The sequence below is a fragment of the Octopus bimaculoides genome, chromosome 2 (genome assembly GCF_046866305.1).
Source record: "Octopus bimaculoides isolate indiv1 chromosome 2, ASM4686630v1, whole genome shotgun sequence".
In the NCBI taxonomy this organism is placed as follows: Eukaryota; Metazoa; Mollusca; class Cephalopoda; order Octopoda; family Octopodidae; genus Octopus; species Octopus bimaculoides.
The window spans coordinates 124,512,647-124,537,715 of NC_142929.1; the positions used below are offsets into that span (position 1 = coordinate 124,512,647).

At 33.3% G+C, this 25,069-nt stretch overlaps 1 protein-coding gene across 1 annotated transcript in view; it reads right to left on the reverse strand.

Annotated features, from left to right (window-relative positions):
• Positions 1–25,069, reverse strand: part of LOC106871078 (EEIG family member 2) — a 114,918-nt gene that overhangs the window by 36,133 nt on the left and 53,716 nt on the right. Inside the window, exon 2 of the mRNA XM_089347639.1 lies at positions 4,381–4,571. Coding sequence (XP_089203765.1) covers positions 4,381–4,571 — 191 coding nt within the window. The remainder of the gene's footprint in view (positions 1–4,380; positions 4,572–25,069) is intronic.

The window sequence follows — 25,069 nt, forward strand, 5'->3', positions numbered from 1 at the left end:
TTTGCCAAGATACTAAATTTTATAATTCCTTCTAAAACAAGCATCATCAAGTATACAACAGCAACACCTACTTAACTGGTACTCTTGGAAAGATTGTGTAAATGGGCTTGTTTTGTTGCTAGAGATATTAAAGAGGAAACATCTAATATTTTCTCACACCTACAGAATGCTTCTGAAACATTACTTTAAATGCCAAGGAAAATAGACACAGATGCTTTTAATAATAGATTTAGACAATAAAGACTAAAATACACCTGCAAGTAAACACATGCCATTTAATGTGTGTGCACTTGAGATATATATATATATATATATATATATATATATACACACATACACACAGAGCAAATCTAAGGCTATTAAATACAATATAATAATTTATTTACTGTCCTTTCTTTATAAACCATCAGCAACACCAACGCAAGCACGGTCATTATGGTTTGTACTTTGAAAGGAGAATTACAATAATATATACATAGAGTTTGTTTCATAGTTCTAAAAACAGTTCAGTAACAAGGGTTACTGATTAACCTAAAGTTTCTGTACTCATGCAAAGTGTCTGATTCAGGACCATATACAGTCCATTCAGAGATTAATTATTTGGAGTATAGGGTAACAGTTGTGTATATTTTATCATTCATATTTTATCCAAATGCCTTGTGGTTATTATAATGAACAGGGATAAGTGTGTGGGAGTCTCATTTCTCTTAATATTGTTAGAAGCAGCTGACAACATTCAGCCCAAAAGTTTAGACTAAGTGAAGCAGTTGACGTTGCAGTTATTTTGATTTATAAAAGTTATTTACATCTGTATCATATGGGGGGAAAATAGCTATTTTATTATGATGTTTTAGCAAATAGTTTGGGTGTTACTAATATTTCTAGTATTTGTGGGTGGTGAAACGTAAATGCTAATACTATGTGAGTAGGAGCAGAGGGCGGTCATCGACTTCCTCACTCCTGTATCTGAATAAGTTTTCAGTTTTGGTTGTGGTATGTGCATATGCTTATATAAACACACACACATTTTAGATACGTGTGTGTGTGTGTGTGTGTGTGTGTGTGTATACACACACGCACACCTCTCATCATTTAGCACCCCCCTTCCATGCTGGCATGGTTTGGATGGTTTGACAGGGAGCTGTCCAGACTCCAATTGTCTGTTGTGGTATGGTTTCTATGGTTGGATGCCCTTCATTAGGAAGGGATAAGTGAACCACTTAATAGAATGTGCTGGGTATTTTTTACATGCCACCAGCATGGGTGTGTTTACACAGCATTGGCATATACATACACACACACAATGGGCTTTTCAGTTTCTGTCTACCAAATCCAATCACAAGCTTTAAGTCTTTATTAACTGCATATCACACAACAAACTTTTACCTGATCAAATTCATTATGTGATTTTAGGCCTGACTAAATAAAGTGTACATATAGTGTTGAATTTGTGGATTACCAAACTTAATTGACTAGAAAAAAAAATGAGGGGGAAAAAGAACTGACCAACTACCGTTAAACTAATCTTGAAATATTTAAATTGAAAGAGAATATCAGATCCTAAGCTGACATAGCTGTTATCAACTTCAGTGATATAATTATCTTACTCTAAAGATAAAATTTAGACGTATTTTTTATGAAAATTATTCCCAACTGTGGAAATGCAAGAGTGACACAAATACCTACAAAAGCAACAAGAGCATATTACTATGTTAATATAGCAAAAATATATTACATTGCAAACCTGAAAAGTCACAATTATTGTTTATAGTCATATTCATAAATATACAAATCTTTTGTTATATATACATAATTAACAGTTTCAGTTATGAAGAGTTTTCTAATATACCCAATGATAAAATAACACAATTTCTGATTTCATAGGCTTTAAAGAGCATTTTCAAATTTCATAGGAAAATTAACAAGTCAAGACAGACAACATTCGTTAATGAAGTTCTTTCAAGCAATGAATTTGTCTAATCAAATTGAAAGAACCCATACTATAAAATCTTGTGCCATCAAATTAAATATTCATCATGAATAAGAACAAAGCTTATCAAATTTAAGTACTTTCAAGTCATGTTTAATAGTCCTCTAAGATAAGAGTAATAAATTTAGAATACTCTGCACCAAATAAAATTTGAATACAGCCAAAACTCTTAGAAAACAAATGCTTTTGTGTTTATTCATTCACCCATCCCACCAATAGAGTGTAGATTAAGTGGGAGGTAATTTTAATGTTTAGATATTCTGTTAAAAGCTAATAAAAGATTGATAAAATATCATTAGGTTTTGCTAAGACAGAAGACTGCGATAATGGTCAGTGGGCTTTTTTATAGGTGAAACAGTTCAGTTAAATTCTATTTTTCAAATAATCAATGATGAACTCACACATGTAAAGGAGCAATTTCTGAGATACGTCATACTCAATCTAACTGAAATAGTTCAAACAACTATATACTATGACAGGAAATACATTTATAAGCAGGCATTAGTCAATGTAAGAGGCACAACTATGGCTGTTTTGTTGCTGTTCAACACTAAATCAGACTTGCAATTGTTTCAGCCTTCACTATTCAGTGTTAAAATCAGACATAGTGTATTTATGATCATATAATCCAATGTTTTTACAGGTCTTCCTTTTCTACTACCATTACAACACAATGTCATTTGCATGTGTGTGTGTGTGTGTGCGCACAAACACACATAACCACATTACATTCTTTGTTTATTTGCTTATGGTTGTCCATTGAATTTCATGATGCTCATCTTCTCCCTCAATTGTGGAACTTTTGATGACTGTATCTTTCAAAAAGTAAACATAACAGAGGATACAGCCTCAGAGACAACTTGGTAAATGCAACTGCTATTCCATGGGTTACAGCAACCATAAATCTTCAGAAGCAAGGAAACTACAGAAGTGGCAATGTTTCATCACCAGAGACACACATGATGCTCTAACTATTGCTGAGATCCAAGATCCATACTGTCAGAATGGCACCAGTCCAATGAAGCTCTTTATACTGTAATTGGGGATATGTATTTCTCAAATCACTACTTGTTGTGAAAGAGATAGATCCAAGAGCAAGGAAAACACAAGACAACTGGTGTTGCCTCCCAGCTGCAGGAACTGGCTGGGAAATCCAGTCTATTAGAAACTGCTTTAAAGCTAACCACAATAGGATTTTCTCTTGGGGTGTTCACCCCTAGTCTTTGTCTTCCAGACTCACAAATCACCATACACACAATTTGACAGTTGTTCCTAACCTGTCAAGCAACTATATAAAAACTCCTATAGTATTGCATAATAATTATCATTTGTCAATAGACAGGAGAAACTTATTAATCCAAATGAAACTTTCTATTCATAGTTTGAGCTATTATTTTACCTTTGAGTATCTGTCAGCAGTTTGCATAGATTTTTGGTAAGTCTGCCATAAAGCTGTAAGTGGTGGTTTGTGAAGTCATTTACTTTGCAATTAATGATAATACCTAATTGTTTGATGGTTTTCCAGAGTTGATATTTTTTTTTTTTTCATGAGAGTTACAAGCCTTGCTATCAATAGAAATTAAAAGAATGTAAGACTATCAACCATAAATTCCTTCCCATCCATTAAATCATTCAAACTATACATTGCTGTATGAATACTTTACTATCAAGGTTGTAAATGCTCTTCTCTGAAATGATCTGAAATCATTTGAGGGTGAACCTGGAATGTTAATAAGTAGCACAAGCACAATACAAAGTTGCTAGTTATCCCTTCTGTCTTAAATCTAATAAATTATCATAAACTGCAATAAACACTAATTAGAGGTAGGCATTCTGATGTCACAGCTAAGATTCCCATTTTGATTCTTCATTGGAATTACTGGGAAAAGTATTAAAATCATGAAGTCTCTCTCCTAATAAATAGGATATTACATTTAAGAAAACAAGAAAGGTTTAATTTTTTGAGAAGCACATAAGTTACAAGGGCAAAGTGCCACACTATTGACCACATGTTTATGCATTTATGCTTTGCTATACACTACGCTGTACCCAAGCAAGACACAATTCTGTATGCTTTATTGGCAACTGTGTTTACTCCTATTTCCCTGCTGATTATTAATAGAAACACCATCCCAAAATAAAACAATTTCCCCAACAAGACAACTCATCACACCCATGCTAGCAGAGAAAAACAAATGTAAAGCAGCAAATACAATGAAAAAACCCTCAGATGCCAACTTTTAAAATGTAAAAATTTCCAAAATATTATTACAACTACTTGATTCTAAAAGTGAGAATACTCCATTAAATGTGGGTGTTGCTGCATAATTAATCCTTTGTTGTAAAATTTGAAATAGTTTATATGAAGTATGAAAAGAAAAGATACTTACACTTTGAAAACTGGATCACCAGAGAGTAATGTCATTTCAATTGTCACTTTTAATGTGGAATTATCTTGCCGATTCTTATAGTCATAACCATTCAGAAGGTATTTTCTAGACAGGATACCAGCTCCTGCAAATTCTGATAGGTTGATGTCTGCAAAACCAAGCTTTTGATATGATCGTCCGCCTTTTAGCTCCTGCAAGTCAAAAGGAAACATAAATATAAACATGTTATGTGAATTGATAAAATAAATATATAAAATATAAGATATAAGTCAGATTATATTCAAGTGGATGATGATGAAACATACAAGTAAAATAGAATTACAGATTGAAATAGTTTCATTAAAATCTTCCAAAATATCAAAATTTTATTTAGAAAGAAAAAAAGAATTAGTTTGCACTGTTAACTGTAAGCCTTGGAGAGTGATCTATTTAAATGTTCACTTTGGTTTGTGAGATGTTTACAGTATCATTTAGTATAATGGGCCAACTAAAGCCTTGGGAGTGGATTTGGTAGATGGAAACTGAAAGGAGCACATCATATGTATATATGGAGACTGGTAAATTCTACCATAGGTAAATTCCACCACAGTATATTCCACCATGGTAAATTTCACCATGGGTGAAATTATCATTGTTATTATTATCATCATTATTATTATATTATATGGGTTACGATATTAAGGAAATTAAAAAAGAATGGATAAAAAAATAATATCAATAATATCAACAAATACAAAAAATATTGGGGAGAAAAAATTAATTAAGGAATAATCACAAAAAGAAATACACGGTAAATACTTGAAACACCTGAATGAGGAAGCAGTATCAAAAAGAGACTCATTGAAATTTAGGTAGACAGATAGATAGGTAGGTAGGTAGATATGTTTCTTTATTAGCCACACAGGGCTGAACACAGAGAGGACAAGTTACAAAGTAGAGCTTTTCTTTTTGGGGAGGAGAGGGAAGGAAGAAGAAAAAAAGAAAAAAGGTGGGGTAGATTTTCGATCTGGTGAGATATAAAGTGTGCCACATATAATATTAGTGATGGAGATTTATGTTGACAAGCTTAATGTTAACTATAACCAGCTAGTCTATCATACTAATGCATGCACATGTATACTCTCTGTTTGAGAAGTTAAGAGTCATTTTATTTGGACCATCTTCATAACCTAATTCATTCTCCAGTTTTAAAATGTTAAAGGTTTAAAAGGTTGTCAAGCTTAAATTTAAAATAAAAATGAAAAATGATGTGAATGAATATCATAAACATCATTATAGTAACTGATATCTTTTTCTAGAAGTTAATGACAATTTTTATAAAGTTGCAGAACTCACAATTCTGTTTAAGTAGTTTGAAGAGAAGACAATTAAAACGTGTATAAAAACACATATCTAAAATTATAGTAATTATTTTATTTCTGTTAGTTCAGTTTTTCTTTTTGTTATGTATTTACATTTATTTTGTGTTACTTTATGGGTTAATGTTAAAGGAATAAAATTCATTTGTGAGTTCAACAGATGCAAGATTTTCAATTAATATTGACTAAGAAATGAATAAAAAACGTCACAGATAAACTGACATAAACTACCAATATTTTAATTAACATTGAACATCTTGTTGGCACTGTACCAACCATAAATATAGATATTCCATCTCTTAAGTTAATTACAATAGAATACACAACAGAAATTACTTGGCAGATGTTTATTCAGGATATAAATGTACTAGAAGTTCCTCCCAAATATAAACAAACTTGTATAATATAAGCAATCTTCTTACAACACAATTGCTGTAATGTATACAAATACATATTGCACAACATTCTAAGTTCTTTACTTTCAAGAGTAAAGTAAAAATGTCCCAGTGATAAAATGTTAAACTTTATGGTTAAAACTGCTGCCTCTCAGTCTTGCTGTAATTTAGATTATTGCTGGTTGTAAATAGTAGAACTTCAGCAGAATAAATATTTAACTATCATGGAATCTCATGGGTTCAAACAAATTTTCTTCAATCAAATGTCATGTGATGACAGATGACAACATTTAAAAAAAACAAAATCACATACAGGTAAGTATTTGTAGGATAATTAGTCACATTTCAGTTGCAACTGTATCAAAGCTTAACAAATTTAACTATTCTTTATTAGCTGAAGCCGGGAGGCAGAAAAGCTTACATAACACATGAAAGTTCTTAAAAGCACCAAACTAGATGCACAGAAGTAATTAATATGAAGCTGAAATTAACTTTTTTCAACAAAACAAGTATCAAAAGTATACAAAGATCAATTCAATAAACTATATCTTCAAACTACAAAAATTGGTTATTTGGCTACAAAAGAAATCAATAATTTTGAATTTGAATATGTAAAGTTCAGCAAAGCAAAGATATTTAACTGAAAATTAGAACCTTGGAACCTAAAGAGTAAAATAAATGCTAAACTGATACATAGGAAAAGACAAATACAAAATATACAATAAAAATGAAGACCAATTTGAATTACTAGAGGCTGAAATTCCATTCAAAAGCACAGGAAGCTCTTAGCTGCAGGATATTTCATGTATGAAAACAAGGAAATGGTTCATATTTCTACTTTGCTAAAGAGAAACAAACATCTCAGGTGAAATTTTTAACAAGTAACATGTAAATAGCTAAAAAGAGAAAAACTAGAACAGTAATAGCTCTCAGGTTTTTTTTTTTTTTCCTTTTTAAATATAATATGGGAACCTACAACAATTTGAACAAATGAAAAACCATTCATTGTAAGGTCAAGACAAAAGAAAAGCAGAGAAGCTAATTTTTAAAAATGTTAACCTGAAATGTAACAAACCCATTTCAATAAATCTTTCTGCATCTACCTTTGTATGTATATTTTTATGCGGCAAATACAATGGAGTAGAATTAAGGTTCCATTCAACTACAATCCAGTTGATTCCTAGCTGGAAGCATTTTACATGAAAAGAATATAATTGTTGCACCATTCTTTCACCTTCCTTTAAAAGGAATCATTAAGAGGATAACAGCACATCAAGCCTAACAATCATTGAGCTCTGTAAAGTATAAATTCACATTCAATTTTCACCTAATTTGAAGAGACAAAACTCATAAGTACCAAAAAATTACAAATTTTAATTAATATATGAAGCTTTTTAATTTAACCCTATTTCTCATAGGTTTCAGTTAAATTTTCAAAATAAAGATTTGATAGGATTTAGTAAATTGACTAGTATTTCATATAGACAAAATAATCTCTCTTTTTTTAACTTGATAATTATCAGATTACTAGAAATAAGTAAGTTTTAATTTAAGAAGGGTCATACCTTCATATTCAGTGTGATTAATATGAAAAGAACTAACAGTTTAAATCTGATGGTTTTTATCTTCTATTGTTGTCTACCAACTTCTAACTTCCAGCATTTTAAACTGCACTAGCTACACCCGATACTCCATCAAATACAATTAGATATTAAACCACTGGGTTATTTATTTTCCCTCATGTTGCAAGCAGTAACTGATTTGATACATCAGAAAATAAACAATTTCCTGACGCAACAAAAATGCCTCAGCATAATTTCACAAACAACTAGAGACACCAGCAAAACAGACCTCAAATTTTGCCGGTCTTAAAACAGAAGTGCACATTGGACAATGCATTGCCTAAGAGAAAGAGCAGATGATGGTAGCTTTTGCTTCATCAACAACAAATTTGCTGAAATATTTTATTTAAAAACTTGATGTCAATATTAAACTTTAAGTAAGTTATACTTGTAGAAAGTTATAGACAGAACTAACCATATAAAAAAATGAATATGTCCTTAACTGTCCTAACAGAGTTTCAATGAATATCAAATCCAATGCATTCACAGATATTATTCATAGAAAAATGAGGTTGTTCAGCAAGAATACTAGCCACTTCAAGAACATTAGAACACATTCTTTCTATAATTAAAATAAATCTAAATTTGCTAATATTACTTCAAAACCAATGTTATATGGATGGTTTTTGACATGTTACATGATGAAAGAATGAATTCAAATGAACAGAATTTTAAAATAAGCAATATGATAAAAAAAAGTATATTTTTCCTTCTCCAGTTTAAATCCATGTTATCAAAAACTGAATGAGTTTGTACCACCACCTTTCTCCAGTTACTTCTAACCTTTTATCAAGTTGTTTTCTCTATACCTTTTGTAGCCTTTCTACAATTGTTCATATTCTGAACATGCTGATTTGATTCCAATTCTATTAAAAAGCATTCCAATCACCACTTTCTTGCTCCACAATGTGTCACATCTTTTCTAAACTCCAACATTCAACAATAAAATAATCCAACTCTCCAAAAGTCTTCAATACTCACTTATAGCTCCTACATATATATTTCCCCCGACTATATCTTCAAATATTTCAAATTATACATAAATGGACTAATTCACTCACATTAAAATTTCTAAAAATTATAAAAATTCTTATGGTACACAGCTCATTTTTATTTTGTTAGTGAATTTCATTTTGAGATTTACAAAACCAGCAGCTATTGACAACCTGATAAAAACATATTTGATCTACTCTTTCAAAGAAAAAATTATTTAAGGTTATATCAGATTGAACATTTGTTTAGTTACATCAGCTTGTTTGCAAGTTTCTACATTACAGATATACTAAACTATTGACTAAATACATAAGAGTAAATATTCTAAATTTCTATTCAATATTTTCTATCAGATTAAAATTTGCATATATTGTAAATATTAATATTTGACACATTTACATTTACATCCATTTTCCCATGTTTGCATAAGTTAGACAAATATGTTATTGAGACATTTTCTTACAACAGGATGCTATTTTTGTCACTAACTCTTATTTACATTATTTACAATTGATGGATATTTGTCCTCATCTTGTTTGTTGTTAACACAATGTTTCGGCCGATATACTCTCCAGCCTTCATCAGGTGTTTTGAGGAAATCGCGAACCTGGGTTCTTATTCCTAAAGTATTTTTTGATATTATTATTATTCAGGTCACTGCCTGGAATTGAACTCGGAATCTTGAGGTTAGTAGCCCATGCCCTTAACCACCATGCCATATGCCCACGAGCATATGGCATAGTGGTTATCTACTTTTCAAATAAGGGTCTCTTATCTGCTTTTCAAATAAATGATCTCTTACTTCAGACAGCTTCAAAAGCACAAGGTGAACAACTTGTTGACAGAAGAAATGACATATCGCTGATCATAAGACAGGATCAAAAGTAAACAAACACACCTATAGACATATAGGACAGGCTTCTTTCAGTTTCCATCTACTAAATTCACTCCACTCACAAGGCTTTGGCCAGCCCAAATCTATAGCAGAAGACACCTGCCTGAGGTGTGATGCAGTGAGACTGAACCCAAAACTGTGTTGGGAAGTGAACATTTCAACCACACAGCTATGCTTGTGTGTATGTATGTACATACACATGCATATATATATACACACACACATGCATGCATATACATTCATATATGCACACATTTACATGCATATATATGTACATAAATATATGTAGACACACACACATATATATGTATGTATATATATACATATATATATATATATATATATACATACATACATGCATGGAGAAACAGATGTAAAATGAACAAATGAAAAATCTATACAAATGTACATGTATGCACCTATTCATATATATATATATATATATATATATATATATTGTATTTATTATATATATAAAAAAAAAGAAAAAGGAAGTCTACTTGAGTTTCACATGGAAACAGATTGCTAATAGCTGCCCAAAGAAACTACAACAGCCTGTCATTCTTTGATATACTAAGCATATCTTTCCACTCAACACAGGTATTTAGTTCTTTATCAGATAATGCTTGTACATTATATATTCATCACAATCATCATCATCATCATCGTTTAACATCTGTTTTCCATGCTGGCATGGGTTGAATGGTTTGACTGAGGTCTGGAAAGCCAGCGGTTGCACCAGGCTCCAATCTAATCTGGCAATGTTCCTACAGCTGGATGCCTTTCCTAATGCCAACCACTCTGAGAGTGTAGTGGATACTTTTTACAAGCCACCAGCACAGGAGCCAGTCAAGCGGACCTGACATTAACCACATTCAGATGGTGCTTTTTACATGACACCAGCACAGGAGCCAGTCAGAGGGCACTGGCATCGATCACATTTGGATGATGCATTTTACGTGCCACTGGAATGGGGGACAGTCAGGGGGCACTGGCATCATCATCATCATCATCATCATCGTTTAACGTCCGCTTTCCATGCTAGCATGGGTTGGACGATTTGACTGAGGACTAGTGAAACCGGATGGCAACACCAGGCTCCAGTCTGATTTGGCAGAGTTTCTACAGCTGGATGCCCTTCCTAACGCCAACCACTCAGAGAGTGTAGTGGGTGCTTTTACGTGTCACCCGCTCAGCTATGATTTTGGTTGACTCAACAGGTCTTCCTAAGCATATCATACTGCCCGACGCATCAAGGGTACTTTTAAATGGGCCGGACATGCAACACTTGTATCGGCCATAGCTGCGATCTCACTTTAGTTGCCGGGTCTTCTCTATCACAACACATCTCCAAAGGTCTTGGTTTCCTGTCATTGCCTCTGTGAGGCCCAATGTTCAATAAATATTTCAACATATTATATATAGTGCAATTCTTACATGAGGTACTGGGTAGCAATTTTCTTCACTACTTAAGAGAGTGACGACCCTGCCTGACACGAGTCCCAGGCTCAGCTGGCTCCAGCTGACAGTGCTTGGCATGGGCCCCTATCCAGGGTTACGGAAAGGAGACAACCTTCAAAGAAGTCCAGAGTGGAGCCACATAGGCGGTTTAGTGTTCAACTCAACACTCTTCCGGTAGCTCTTGCAACCAAGCTGGTGCCAAACATAATGCTCTGTACTCCTTTGGACTATGTAAGCAAGGTCGAGAGAAGAATCCTGACGATTGGGCTACCCAGGATTTTCTTACATCTAGCCCAGGCCTATGCAAAACTGGGGAGGACATGAAATGTAAAAACCAGACTGGATTAGTTTATGTGCAACTCCATTATCTGCCGAGACAAAAGGATGCCAACAACAATTCTTACATTAGGTAAATAGAGACACATAGTAACATACAATGATGATGATATGCAACCGTTTGTGAATTACAATTTGCTCTAAATATCTGCCCTTTTATCTGTGAATTTATTCATATTATTGAATACTTAGTTGTATTGTGTATCAATATATACATGATTATGTAAAATTATTTAAATTCTTCTGACAAACAACAAAATAATACGGGTTATTTAAGAAATACTGAAACATTAATCTTTTGAAGTTGCAAAATAAAAATACACGTGTGCGTGTGTGTGTGTGTGTGTGTGTGTGTGTGTGTGTGTGTGTGTGTGTGTGTGTGTGTGTTATTAGTCTTGCAATGCCCAAGCGAAATATATACAGAGGTTGGACAAAATAATGGGAAACACCTAGCATCATAGCATCATAATTTTGAAATATCTATCAAACCATCAAAAGCTTGTTTATTTTTATGTTTTTTTATTTATTATTAGTATTGCTTAATATGTTTTGCTAAAATTGCTGTTTCTTTTTAGATATCATCAGAAAACGGCAATTAAAATTCATTAAAATGACAGATCTATCTGTCTTTCAAAGAGGCCAAATTGTTGGTGTGCATATGGCAGGCACGAGAACAATGAAAATAGCTGAAATGTTTGGTGTATCAAGAAGCAATGACAGCCTTTGAGAATGAGAGAAAATCCTCCTCGTTGAAACAAAACTCCAGAAGAAAACCGAAACTTCAGATAGGGACCGTTGGACTCTTACGCGAATTGTTAGAAAGGATCACAAAAGTACAGCTTCCAAAATTATTGCAGAGCTTAATAATCACCTCAAGAACCCAGTTTCCACAAAAGCTGTTTGCTGGGAGCTGCACAAAACCAGAGTTCACGGGAGGGCTGGTCCCTAGAGCAGTGGGAGAATGTTATTTTCTTGGACGAGTCATCCTTTACCTTATTTCTGACCACCAGCCGAGTATACATGTGGAGACAGCCAAAAGAAGAATTTGACCCAGACTGTCTTCTTCCAACTGTTAAACATGGAGGTGGATCTATGATGATCCGGGGGGGGGGGCTATATCTTGGAAATCCGTTAGCTCAACGGTTTCCCTTCATAGCAGAATTAATAGTCAAAACTATTTAAGCATTTTATCTGATCAAATTCATCCTATGGTTGCAGAACTGTTTCCAGAGGGAACCCCAATCTTTCAGGATGATAATGCACCACTTCACACAGCTAAAGTTGTTACTGAATGGCACATTCTAGTGAAGTTGAACATCTTATCTGGTGACCACAGTCCCCAGATCTCAATATCATTGAACATTTATGGTGCATTTTAAGAAAACAAGTAAGGAGTCGATATCCTCCATCATCACTACAAGAACTGGAGATTGTTTTAGCTGAAGAACAGACAAAAATTCCTTTGTTTCGAGGAGTACGAGTCCATACCTTGTAGAATTAAAGTTGTAATTACTGCCAAAGGTGGTCCTACCCAATATTAAAATAAATTTGTTTGAAATTTAAAGGTGTTTCCATTATTTTGTCCAACCCCTGTGTATCATCATCATTGTTTGAATGTCCATTTTTCTATGCCCATATAGGTCACATGGAATTTGAGGTAGATTTTCTATGATTGAATACCCTCGTAGACACCGACCTGCACCTGTTTCCAAATAAGGTGATATTTCCCCATAACCTGACATGTTTTCATGGAAGGTTGGAAATGAAGGACACCACTTGCAATGACAGTGATGTGTTTACAAATATCACAAAATGTCAAAGCAACAAGTTAGTAACACAAAAATGTACACATAACAGGCTTCTTTTCATTTCCATCTACCAAATCCATTCTACTCACAGGGCATTAAGTGACCCAAGGTCACAGAAAACATTTGTCTAAAGAACGAAGCATTGGTCTATACATATTTTTCCAATTATATCAAAGAATTAAAGGTAGTATATCCATGATCCATGTCAGTACTTCAAGATTGATATGACCAATTTTCAGAGTGTGTGTGTGTGTGTGTGGTGTGTGTGTGTGGTGTGTGTGTGGTGTGTGTGTGGTGTGTGTGTGGTGTGTGTGTGTGTGTGTGTGTGTGTGTGTGTGTGTGTGTGTGTGTGTGTGTGTGTGTGTGTGTGTGTGTGTGGCATGATATGTATTTGGTACAAAAGTACACAATGGTGGTAGATTAGTTGCTATGGCCCTTAGAATTCAAGTCCTGCCAAATTCAACATTGCTTTTCTTTCTTCTGGATTAGTGGGGTGTTGATCAAATAAGTACCAGTCAAGTTTGGGGGTCAATATAATTGGCTGTTTTTTGCTTAGAAATCAACAAGGCTGACCTCTCATTAATAGGCACTCTAATTGTCATAAAGTAAAAGCATTCAACTATTTATCTGCATTGGTGTGAAGACAAATACTGTATAAAGTACTAACATATGTATTTGTGCACACATGCACATTTATAATGTACAAACAACAAACTTTTTATTTCATTATTTCACTCCCTTATGCTCTCTCTTTAGCTAAAACATTTAATCTATGTTATTTTCTCTCCTCTGTCTTTCACTCTTCTTTTGTTTCCATCAATCAACTTCTTTTTCACACACACACACACACATTCCCTCTCACTCTCCCAACATTATTTGACTTGTAGGGAGTGAGGTGTAAGGTGTGGAAAAGGACCAAAAGAGAGAGGTTGTTGGTATGAGAAGGGGCATGGTTTGCTTAAAGAGAGAAGTGATTGGTAAAATGGGCAGTTGGGGAGAGGTCTGGCAATGCAGTGTGATTTAACCACTTTGTTTTTTAAAAAAGATCATGCACAAACAGCAAATTGCTAACTATAATAAGAGATATTGTAAATGTGTGTGTGTGTGTGTAGTGGTGAATATTTGTGTTTACATATGGAAGGAATATTCTACACAAAGTAGAGTGTGTATATTTTATTACAAACTTCTAGAACCCTAACAGTTTCATGTAGTTCACACAAATTATTTATTCAATTGGCAATATGTAACTTAGACTAAAAATACAAAGAGTCTATATATATATATATATATGCATGTAAGTTGCTGAGTATTCCAAGCATGTTTATGCTTAATGTAATTCTCAGACAACCTGACACTGTGTAACCCTTTGACTTACAGGTACAAACCAACTAATGGATTGCTAAACAGTTTCCAGTAAACCATTTTCATTCACAGAGTATGAGTCAGCCTAGCCTTAGGCTACAGAAAATTACATTTGTCCAAGATCCAATGCGATGGGTTCAAGCCTGGGACCTCATAGCTGTAAAGCAAACTTCTTAACCATTCAGTCAGGATGCAATAGGATTACTTTAGTTGTACAATAACAATGTTTCAATAAATGAAAAGAAATAAAAATCATCCAATGACTCTCAGAAAGAAAGATAGTGTCAAGAACTTGCAAGGGAATAAGTAGTAAGGCACTGTGTTAAGTTATTGTCTCTTAATACAAATTGAATGCTTCACATGAAAACATTGCGCTGCTCGTAATAAATTCCAATGCCTAAACTGATGCAAGATCTATTACTTAGCATCAATATACAATGCTTCTTGTGTTGTGATGATATTAAATGACAGAAGTTATCAATAGTATGTCTTCTTAATCAACAAATAATAAAGAAACACAATGCCTAGTTAAAAATTGCATCATTTGATGTCAGAATTTGGCTACAAGTAACAAAACATCCTCTGTACTATGTTAAGTATTTGTTTAATTTGTGTCCAGACATAAGTTCATATCAAAAATAACCAAAATAACTTCACTTCTTTTGCTATGTAAACATGATGATTGTCATGTCTTATGAACTTTCCACAGAAATCAATAGCTGTATGCACAAATATATACAAATGTATATGTAGATATCTATGTATGTGTGCATGTATGTATCTAACAATGTGTGCGTGATTACATTCTGGTTTTATTTAACAAATTTCTCACCAATGCAGAAACAATTTCTATCCCAGAAACAAGGCTCTTTCATCAACTGGGTAGTTGTGTACATATGTGAGTATATTTGCAGGCATGTACACAGAGAAATGAGTGTTCATGTTTCTTTTATAAGAAATAATATTAACAAGCCTCAAATAGTACTAATAATTATTTCCATAAAAAGAAAATGACTCCACAAAGAAAAGTACAATTATCTTTCTCAAATTTAAATATTACAAAGAATAGGAGGGAAACTAACAAAAAAAAAAAAAGATGTTCATCTAGTTTAGCCTTAATATGTGGGGGATAAACAAATGAAAGTAGAGAACAAATAGGAAGTGAGAGAAAAAGAATAAGAAACAAAAAAAAAGATAAATGGTGACAATAAACAGTATTATTAGAGGTGGATCCCACCACTCACTATGATAGTGACTACATTGTCCCAAACAATACTAGACAGCCTGCAACAGACTTTAGTAAATGCAAAATGGGGGACGACCAATGCTACAAAGATAAAACCCTCATACAACTACAAAATAACCTGAACATGAACAATAGACCACTGTTTTCATAGCTTCTTTCTTTTCTCTCTGTATTCCTTATTTCATTTATCTTTACTTGGGTGTTCCATTTCATAGCAATTTCTTAGCTTTTATTACTAGTTTGAATTTCGTTGAAGGAATGGAGATTACAACATAAGCTTAACCCTACCTACATTCTTTTCAAATGTAACAAACATAAATGCGACAGGTGGCAGGAAAATAAAGTCTTTTTTACTGAAGAGGAAAGACCTTCCTATATCAAATAGTTACTGTTTAGTCTCATTTTAGTCCTAATTAAGCAGAGCTATAGTCAAAAGTATTTTAGCCATAAACATGCAGTGTTTATGTAAATCTAGTAAACATTAAGCATGTGGTCTTTGGTTCAGTCCCACTGTGCAGTATCTTGCCAAAGCCTTGTGAGTGGATTTTGGTAAATGGAAACTGAAAGAAGCCCATTGTGTATGTATACATGTGTGTATATACCCTTGTCTAAACATGTAATGGTTGTATATGAGCATCCTGGTCATATGAGCAAGGTTGTTCATTTCCAGTTTTCTGTGAGAAACATATCTAGCTATGCTAAAATGTTAGCTTGCTTAGAACAAATTAGGGTTGGTGTCAGGAAAAGCATCTGGCCATATGAAATCCATGTGACCCATACAAACATGAATAGTGGATGTTAATTAGTGAGGATGAAAAAGATTTGAAGAAATTTAGCTGCTATTTTTAGCAGGATAATAACCTAATCATACTCTCCCTGGAACAAGAACACTTGGTAGGAATTTCTGATCAGCAAATCTCTAAAATAAATTGTTGTTTGAATCCATTGACTCATAATACCAATTTCTGAGGAAAAGAAAGTGAGCTAATGTATTCCCCAGACAAACATTCCTCTCCGATTTGTTTTCTCATATTGGTATCTTGCTCATTGGTCAGGACAGAGGAAGAATTACTGCATTTCCCTCCATACTGATCGGCTTAGTTGGTGATTATCAGCTGGTTAGCTAAAGTAGGTTCATAATTCTGCCAATATGTTACAAGGTATTCAAATGTTATGTGTTGGTTATTAGCTATTACAACCTGCAATCTGATTCAACTATTATTTACCTATAGCCATCATCACCATCAACCATTTTAAGTTTAAGTTTGTCTCTTTTCATGTTGGTATGAGTTGGATGGGTCCCATAATGTCTCTCCACTGACAGTAGTTCTTTGGAAACTGGCATCCAACATCAAAGAAAAACCAACAATCTCAGTTACTGTGCATGTCGTTAATTTGGCACAGTTTGATTCTTTCTAGTTACTCCTTTGTTTTTACTATGGCATATACAGTTGGATGAGAACAAATCATTTTACAGAATGGACAGGATGGATTTTATCATACCACCACATGTACATGTGTGAGAGAGAGTGAGACAGAGAGATATACTTAGATACACAAATGGGTGAAGTAAAACAATGCTTGAATCTAAAAGCTCATCATTTGTTCTGTGTTCTATTATTAAGACAGTGTTATGTATAAATATCTTTAGAATTGAGAGTTTATATGGTGACTCACAAACTTAACATTGTAAACATAAATTAGATGCTTACCATCTGCTCCAATATGTTAGCAAATTACTTTTTTGATTTAAAATAATTAGACTACACAGACAGAATTATAAGTTTATACAGTCTGAAAAAGTACTTTACTACAGAGCTGTCAGATGATTTTTTTTTCTTTTTTGGTACTGATTCATTGTCCAATTTAATTTTGAAGCCCTGACAATTCATAAAGTGCACTACACAGCCCTTGGAATTTCTTTGAAGAATGATTTGGTTGTTGTATCACTAGTCTAAGGAATTTACTGCTTGACTTCAAGCCAACATGGAAGTCTTTGTTATCATTATTTTTTATTTTATTTATTTATTTATTTTTAAAACTTTTTTTGCCAATTGGAACATCTGGTGTCTATAGATAACAGCAACAAGTTGCTTCACAAATCACAAATCAATAGAGATCAATAGTAAAACTATTGGCAATGGTTGCACAGAGAAAGCCACATCCATATTTTAAAGTAATCCATTTTGTCAGTATAAGATGAAAATAGAGTTGGCTTTGAAGTTTGCAAAACCATCATGAAGATTGTATTTCTCCAATGCATGTTGGGGATCTGTCAACATATGTTTCACTACAAAACTGTGCTCTATGTTAAACCAAGAACAGCATGAGTTTTCATAAGTAGTAGTATTCTTCTATGAGTTGATAAAGATCCCAATTCATTCAAACCGAGGCAGACTAGGAATAATTTGAAATATTGGATCATATATGCATCAATGGCTTCCTTAAGCAGAAGATCCAGAACAACCAGACAAGATTAAAAAGCAGAAAATATAGTCTTGCATTGGGTTGGAAATGTTGGAGGACTGGTTACTTTTTTTTCCCGCCATAAAAATCACTCTTTAGTACCAAACATATAGTGTCAAAAAGAACTAATTAACACCTTTCTGGACATGAAAGTTGTATATGGAAAAACCTGTACAGATGTATAAGAATAATACCAAATTCTCACATGTTAACAGAATGACAAAAGCTTTAAAAACTTTCCTCTAATGAAACAACCCATTCCTATGTGTTACAACAAATATAAACAATACATTTATACAATATGTTTAAGAGCAGAAAAAGAGGGAATGTACAGGTTTCAATTCTAATTGGAATCATTGTCAGCAATTGTGCACCCAGTATTTCATAATAGTCACTCTAAAATACATGAACATGTATTATCTCATCAATGTTATGATAAACTTATCTTATTTTCTACTATTTGTCATTTTATTTTTTTGTACTATAAAATAGGCTACATTTGGTGTTAAAAGAGAGAGACTGCATTTTTTGAGAGACAGTAAATTGATCAGAAACTTGTGTAGTTGGTGACTTCCTATTTCTATATTCTCACCGAAGGGAGATCTTTAGTCTTGTGGGTTACATGATGACCTCACAAGTGCTGGTGTCGTGAGAAAGACCACCCACTACTCTATGTAAAGTGATTGGTGTTTGGAAGGATATCAGTCAGAAAACATTGCTAAAACAAACACTGGAGCAGTCCTCCAACTCGTCAGACCTGTTGAATCATCCAAGTCATGCCTGTTGAATCATCTAAACCATACCTTGATGATAGTAGTGGTGTTGATGATGATGATGATCTACACCAAGTAGGTCAATTTTGGAAATATTATTTCAGCTTTTAGTTTACTGAAATCTAACCCACAACAAATTAACTTTGTACATTTTACAGCTTCGCTCTCACAGGTAATAAACATTGTCATTAGTGAATCTTCTATGTTTATCAATACCTACTCTTGTCTCTTCTATCATCTCTCAATTGCCACACCTGTTAGATCTAATAAACACTTTCCCAATCCTTTACATTTCCCCAAAATTGATTCAACCCATTTCCCAAAGCAATTCTAAGTGGGAAGGAAAACACACCAATACCCAAGTGGATAGGAAAACATTGGTAATGTGTATAGAGTAAACATTAGCAATGTTTTTCTACCTGCCACTTCAAGAGGACTTTAGGAAAAACAGTAGACCTTGCCCTTCCACTTCATGCTAGCAAATAATATATAAAATGACATGGAACATGACTGAATAATAATCTTAACTACATAAGCACTGACATGAAATTAACAGATTTCACTAAGTACAAACTATAATCAAATAAAGCTAATCGTTATCTGAAGCTCATTGCTAAAATAACATTAACTTATAGTATTATGCTTATGCAATGGTGCATGCTTTATCTTGTTGTTCTTATCTATGATGCAGTGTTTGGCTAGATGACCCAGATTATGGCACATGCATCAATCCGTTCTTGCATGTCATATGAATAAGTAAAGAAAACAGGGTCAGACTGTATTAACCCTAGAGGAGAATTTGATGACAAAGTGGTTATAGAACATACGAATATAAATAGATTATCATTGTCATTATTCTACATCCATCTTCCCACACTGGCAGACATTGAATAGGTCTGTTACAGTTTTGGACCACCATTTGCCACAGTCCTCCATCATCTAATACACAGAACAGCAGAGAAAACTGCCAGATTTTTACAGATGTTGTGTATGTCATATTTTTCACATATGACTATTAAAAAAACATTACATAATAGTAGTAGTAATAGTATTGCACTGTGCTTTTCTTTTTCATTAGTCTACCTAAATAAATATCTTCCAACAACTTCAGCATCAAAGTTATTTGCTACCACAAACCCGACAAGCATTGGATTTGGCTAATTCATGTCATGTAGAACAAACTCATCATCATCATCAAAAATAGATGTGTAAATAATTTCTAACTACCATAATGATCAGTTGAAAAAAAATTCATCAGTTAACATCCACTTTCCCATGCTTCCAAGTACTAGATGGAATTTGTTGAAGCAGGTTTTCTATAATCAGATGCCCTCCCTGTATCCAACCCTTATCCGTTTCCAAGCAAGGTAATATTTCCCCATGGCCAGACAAGTTTTTCATGGAAGACTGGAAATGAACAACAATGCTTGTATGATGGTGATGCCTATTTATAACCACCACACGATGTCAATATAAGGACACACATGGGCTTCTTTCAGTTTCCATCAACCAAGTCTACTTATAAGGATTTAATGTACATGGAGTAGAAGACATTCAAGATACTGTGTGGTGTGGCGTGACTGAACCAGAGACCAGAAGTTGAGAAGCAAACTTCTTAGCCACATAGCCATCCTAGCACCTACAACCACATCTGCACTTATGCATCAAATAATAATTTCTATTCTTTAATAAATTTAGTGAACTCAAACTCACAAAAAATATTTTACATTCATTTTGAAAAAAAACAAAACATAATATTGTGGATACCAATTATCTTAAAAAAGAAATTTCTTCATTGTATACATGATAGAGTTTGTAGAGTTTTTAAAGTGGTTGGTGATAGGAAAGACATCCAGTCATAAAGAACCAAACTAAAAATAAAATCTACAAGCAAAATGTAGTCCTCCAAGCCATCTAGGAAAACCATAACTCTAAATAAGAATGGATTCAGTTCTTGACTACTTGTCTAACTGAAACCAGCATAGAAAATTGACACAACATGATTTTTTACACGTTTCAGAGTCATTAGACTACAGCCATGCTGGGGCACTGCCTGAATGAATCTACCACAATACTTCTTTCTTTTTTTTAAACTTGGTACTTATTCTGTCAGTATTTGTTGCCAAACTGCAAAGTTACAGGGATGTAAACACACCAACACTAATTGTCAAGTGGTGGTGGGGGGCACAAAGACACACACACACAACAGACTTCTTTCAGTTTCCTTCTATCAAATCCACTCACAAATCTTTGATCAACTGAGGCTATAGTAGAAGATTGACTATAGCCCAAGTTGCCATACATTAGGACTCAACCCAGAACCATGTAGTTGCAAAGCAAGCTTCTTACCACACAGCTACATCTCGTGATGATGATTTAACAGTAATCTATCATATTTGGTCTGATATATAAGGAAATGGAAGTAAGATCAGAATTCAATTTTTAAAAATGCAGACAATATCTTGTGTTCCCATGGGATATTTGTTCAGATTATTGGTATATATGTCATTAAGAACAGCAAGGACAGACGATACCGTATATCCTCTTGTGATGTTCATTCAGGTCACATTAAGAACAAAACGATATCTCATGTTCCCATCTAATATTTATTCAGATCACTTGTACATATGACATTAAGAAGAACAAGGACAAAAAGAAAAATTTTATTATTTATGAATTTCATACATTTTCTTATTTGGAGTACAACTCTAAAAATGAATTTATTTACTTACAAGCCTAAATATATCACTCAAAACAAATATATGTCTGCCGCATAACTATGTGGAGATGTAATGAAGACATAACATTCAAACTATTGCCATTCACTGATTTCTATATATAATTCATATTTGCCATATTTTGTTGTTTTGTTTAACATTTAGATCAGAAATAATCTGCTCTTCTGAATATGAAGCACAAAAGTGCTACTAGTGGTGTCAATTTTTGTCACGCTTCCTCCTCACTTTCAAATATACACTATCTCACCCAAGATATTCCTTTATGTGAAGAAAATGTTGCATACACATAACAGCTATATAAATAGCTAATTTCTTTCTTTAGAAATGGTTCAAAATAACATCATGTAGTACATTCATTAAACTTCTGAATAAAATGCTGAAACACAGCTGAAGGAATTGAAGAAGGGGCTACTACGTAAAAGATTATATCAAATACAAAAGGAATAATGTAAATTACATTCTAGAAACAAGAATGTCAGCCATAATATTACACAGCTAATGTTTAATATAAAGAAAGCTCACAATTACTAAAGATAGTGTCATTATAAAAAGATTTGATGGTTGGGTGAATGAAAATCAAGCTAAATTGCAAAGTAAATACATATGACTTTCATCAATTTCACCTTCGGCCAAGAGAACAAATATATTCTTTAATAAAAGACTTGGCAAGTTATAAATAAAATGGTCAATCATTTAAAAGAAGAGGTAGGTTCTGCCAAACAATCTACAGTTATATTAAGATGTAGATGTGAATTTCAATCAAAAGATATTTTAAAAACATAAATCACTGAGGGTAATTCCTCGGAGACATCATCAGGATAAAGAAATAAATAAAAAATTGTAAAGTCAGTACAAACATAATGCAGTAAGAGTGAAAAGAAATACTTATGTAAGAAGGAAAAGACAACATTAGCCTAATGAGTGATATTTTGATCAGCATGAAAACAACTTTAGACATGTTTCAGTTTTATCAAATTTTTTCAATGGATGAGGTCTATGTTCCACTGAGAAAGTCTAATATGAACAAAACATTTCAAGAGTTGTCTACCATATTTGTCGTGATGAGTCAAATATTATTATTCATTGAGCTAATGCTGTTTTTGTTTTATTTTTATTCACTACAGAAGTATTCTTAATTAGATTTCTTGATATTTACAACATAATGTATGTTAGAACTGATGCAAAACAATTCTTCTGCTTCCAAATCATGCAAAGGAAAATAATATCACTGAGATTTATAATAAGTTACAGATTTCTGACTGTAGAACTGTTAGAGTCAGTGGTAATAACTGCTGGTAATGAAAAGATTGCAAGAGATATACCACCAACATTAATGATCAAAACAATGGCAGTAAATGCAAACACAAGTTAAAACCTACATTCTAGAAGAGACAAAAATATTTTTAATATTTTTCAAGTCAGTATCACATTGTCAGTTGCAAGCAATATTAGTTTTCTCACTATCTTTTTTGTTCCAGTCATTGGATTGCAGCCATGCTGGGGCTGCTTTAGTTGGACAAATCACTCCCAGTACTTATTTTTCTTCAAATCTAGTACTTATTTCATTGGTCTCTTTTGTTGAAACCACTAAGTTACAAGGATTTAAACCAATCAACACTACTTGTCAGGCAATGGGGAGAACACAACACACACACACACACACACAAATCCACTCATAAGGAATTGGTCAGTGTAGGACTATAGTAGAAGTCACTTGCCCGGTGTAACATGCAGTTGGACTGAACCTGAAACTACATGGTTGCAAAGTGAGCTTCTTAACTACACAGACATGCCAGTACCTATACAAGATTGTACATCATTCTGATTCATTCTTTAATATTAGAAATATAGCAGAAGTGCACTTCACTCCAAGAACTAGTACCTGGCCTAAACTACTGGCTTGAAGACAGTGGTTGCTTGAAATTGCTTTTAGATTAGGTATTCTACTTTGGCCAGTTCAAACAGCTTAATTTCTACTCTGTCTTACATATACACAATAATATCATATGCATTAGGAAGACACACACACACACACACACACACACACAAAATATGACCAACAATTTACTTAAGTTTACTTAAATAGTTCCTCCTAAACTACAAAAGTATATTTTCTAGAAATGCTTCAAAAAGATATGGAATTAGGATTTCATGAGCTATGAGCCAGTAACATTATCCACTTGACCATAATGTCTTATAATAAAGCATAAATAGCATGAAATATTTCATAATGTTAAAAATAAAGAATAAAACATTTTAATGCCTATTCTATTTATGAGTATTGATCCCTTTAATTAAGTTCATTTGAAACCCAGATGGAAGATCTGCCAGCATTAGTCAATATATTTTGGCAAATTATGAAATACTAATATTAGTCTATTCTGCTGCAATTATTAACAATTCTCAAAAATCAACAGAAAGATAGATTTTGTTTTCTTTTACCTTTTTAATTTCTAAATTTTTATTGTAAGAAAATATTCCATAACTGAGGGAAATAAAGTAGTAGTTCTTTCTTTAGAGATAATCAGCTTTTCCTATGAATTCTTCTGTCCTTTCTATTATTTTCATGTAAAAAAAATCAATACTGATTTTTGCATTTATATAACTACATATTTCAAAAAGAAGTATCCATCAAAATCAAAGGAAGTCTAAATACATATTTTAATCTTTACTAACATCTACAAAATAAGATGAAAAGATTCATCTGTTTTCTTCTTCAATGTGTAATCACAGATAGCTAAATATGTTTAGTCTGATGTCAGCCCTGACCAGACAGACCTATGATCGAAAGTGTTCAGCTGTGACCATCTCATTTATTAAGATAGTGTATCTATGACCACATTATGTAATGATAGAATAGGATTTAATTGCTATTTTTAGTGTCAGAAGTTCTTTCATAGGCTTGTAATACATGTATATGCATCATGGTAACAGGTTTAAATCATCATCATTTAATGTCTGTATTCCAGGCTGGCATGAGTTGGACACTGACAGGATCCAGCAATCCTCAATGTCAGGTTTGACATGGTTTCTATGGCTGGATGCCTTCCCTAACACCAATTGCTTTACAGTGTGAACCGAATGCACTTTTTTTTCATGCAACCAGCACTAGCGAGGTCACCAAGTAACTTTATATATATTTATATACATTATGAATGAAAGATACGCATTAAGTACAGGATATCACCAGCAAGTGAGAAATACATAAACACAGAATGAGAGACAAGTATGGGACA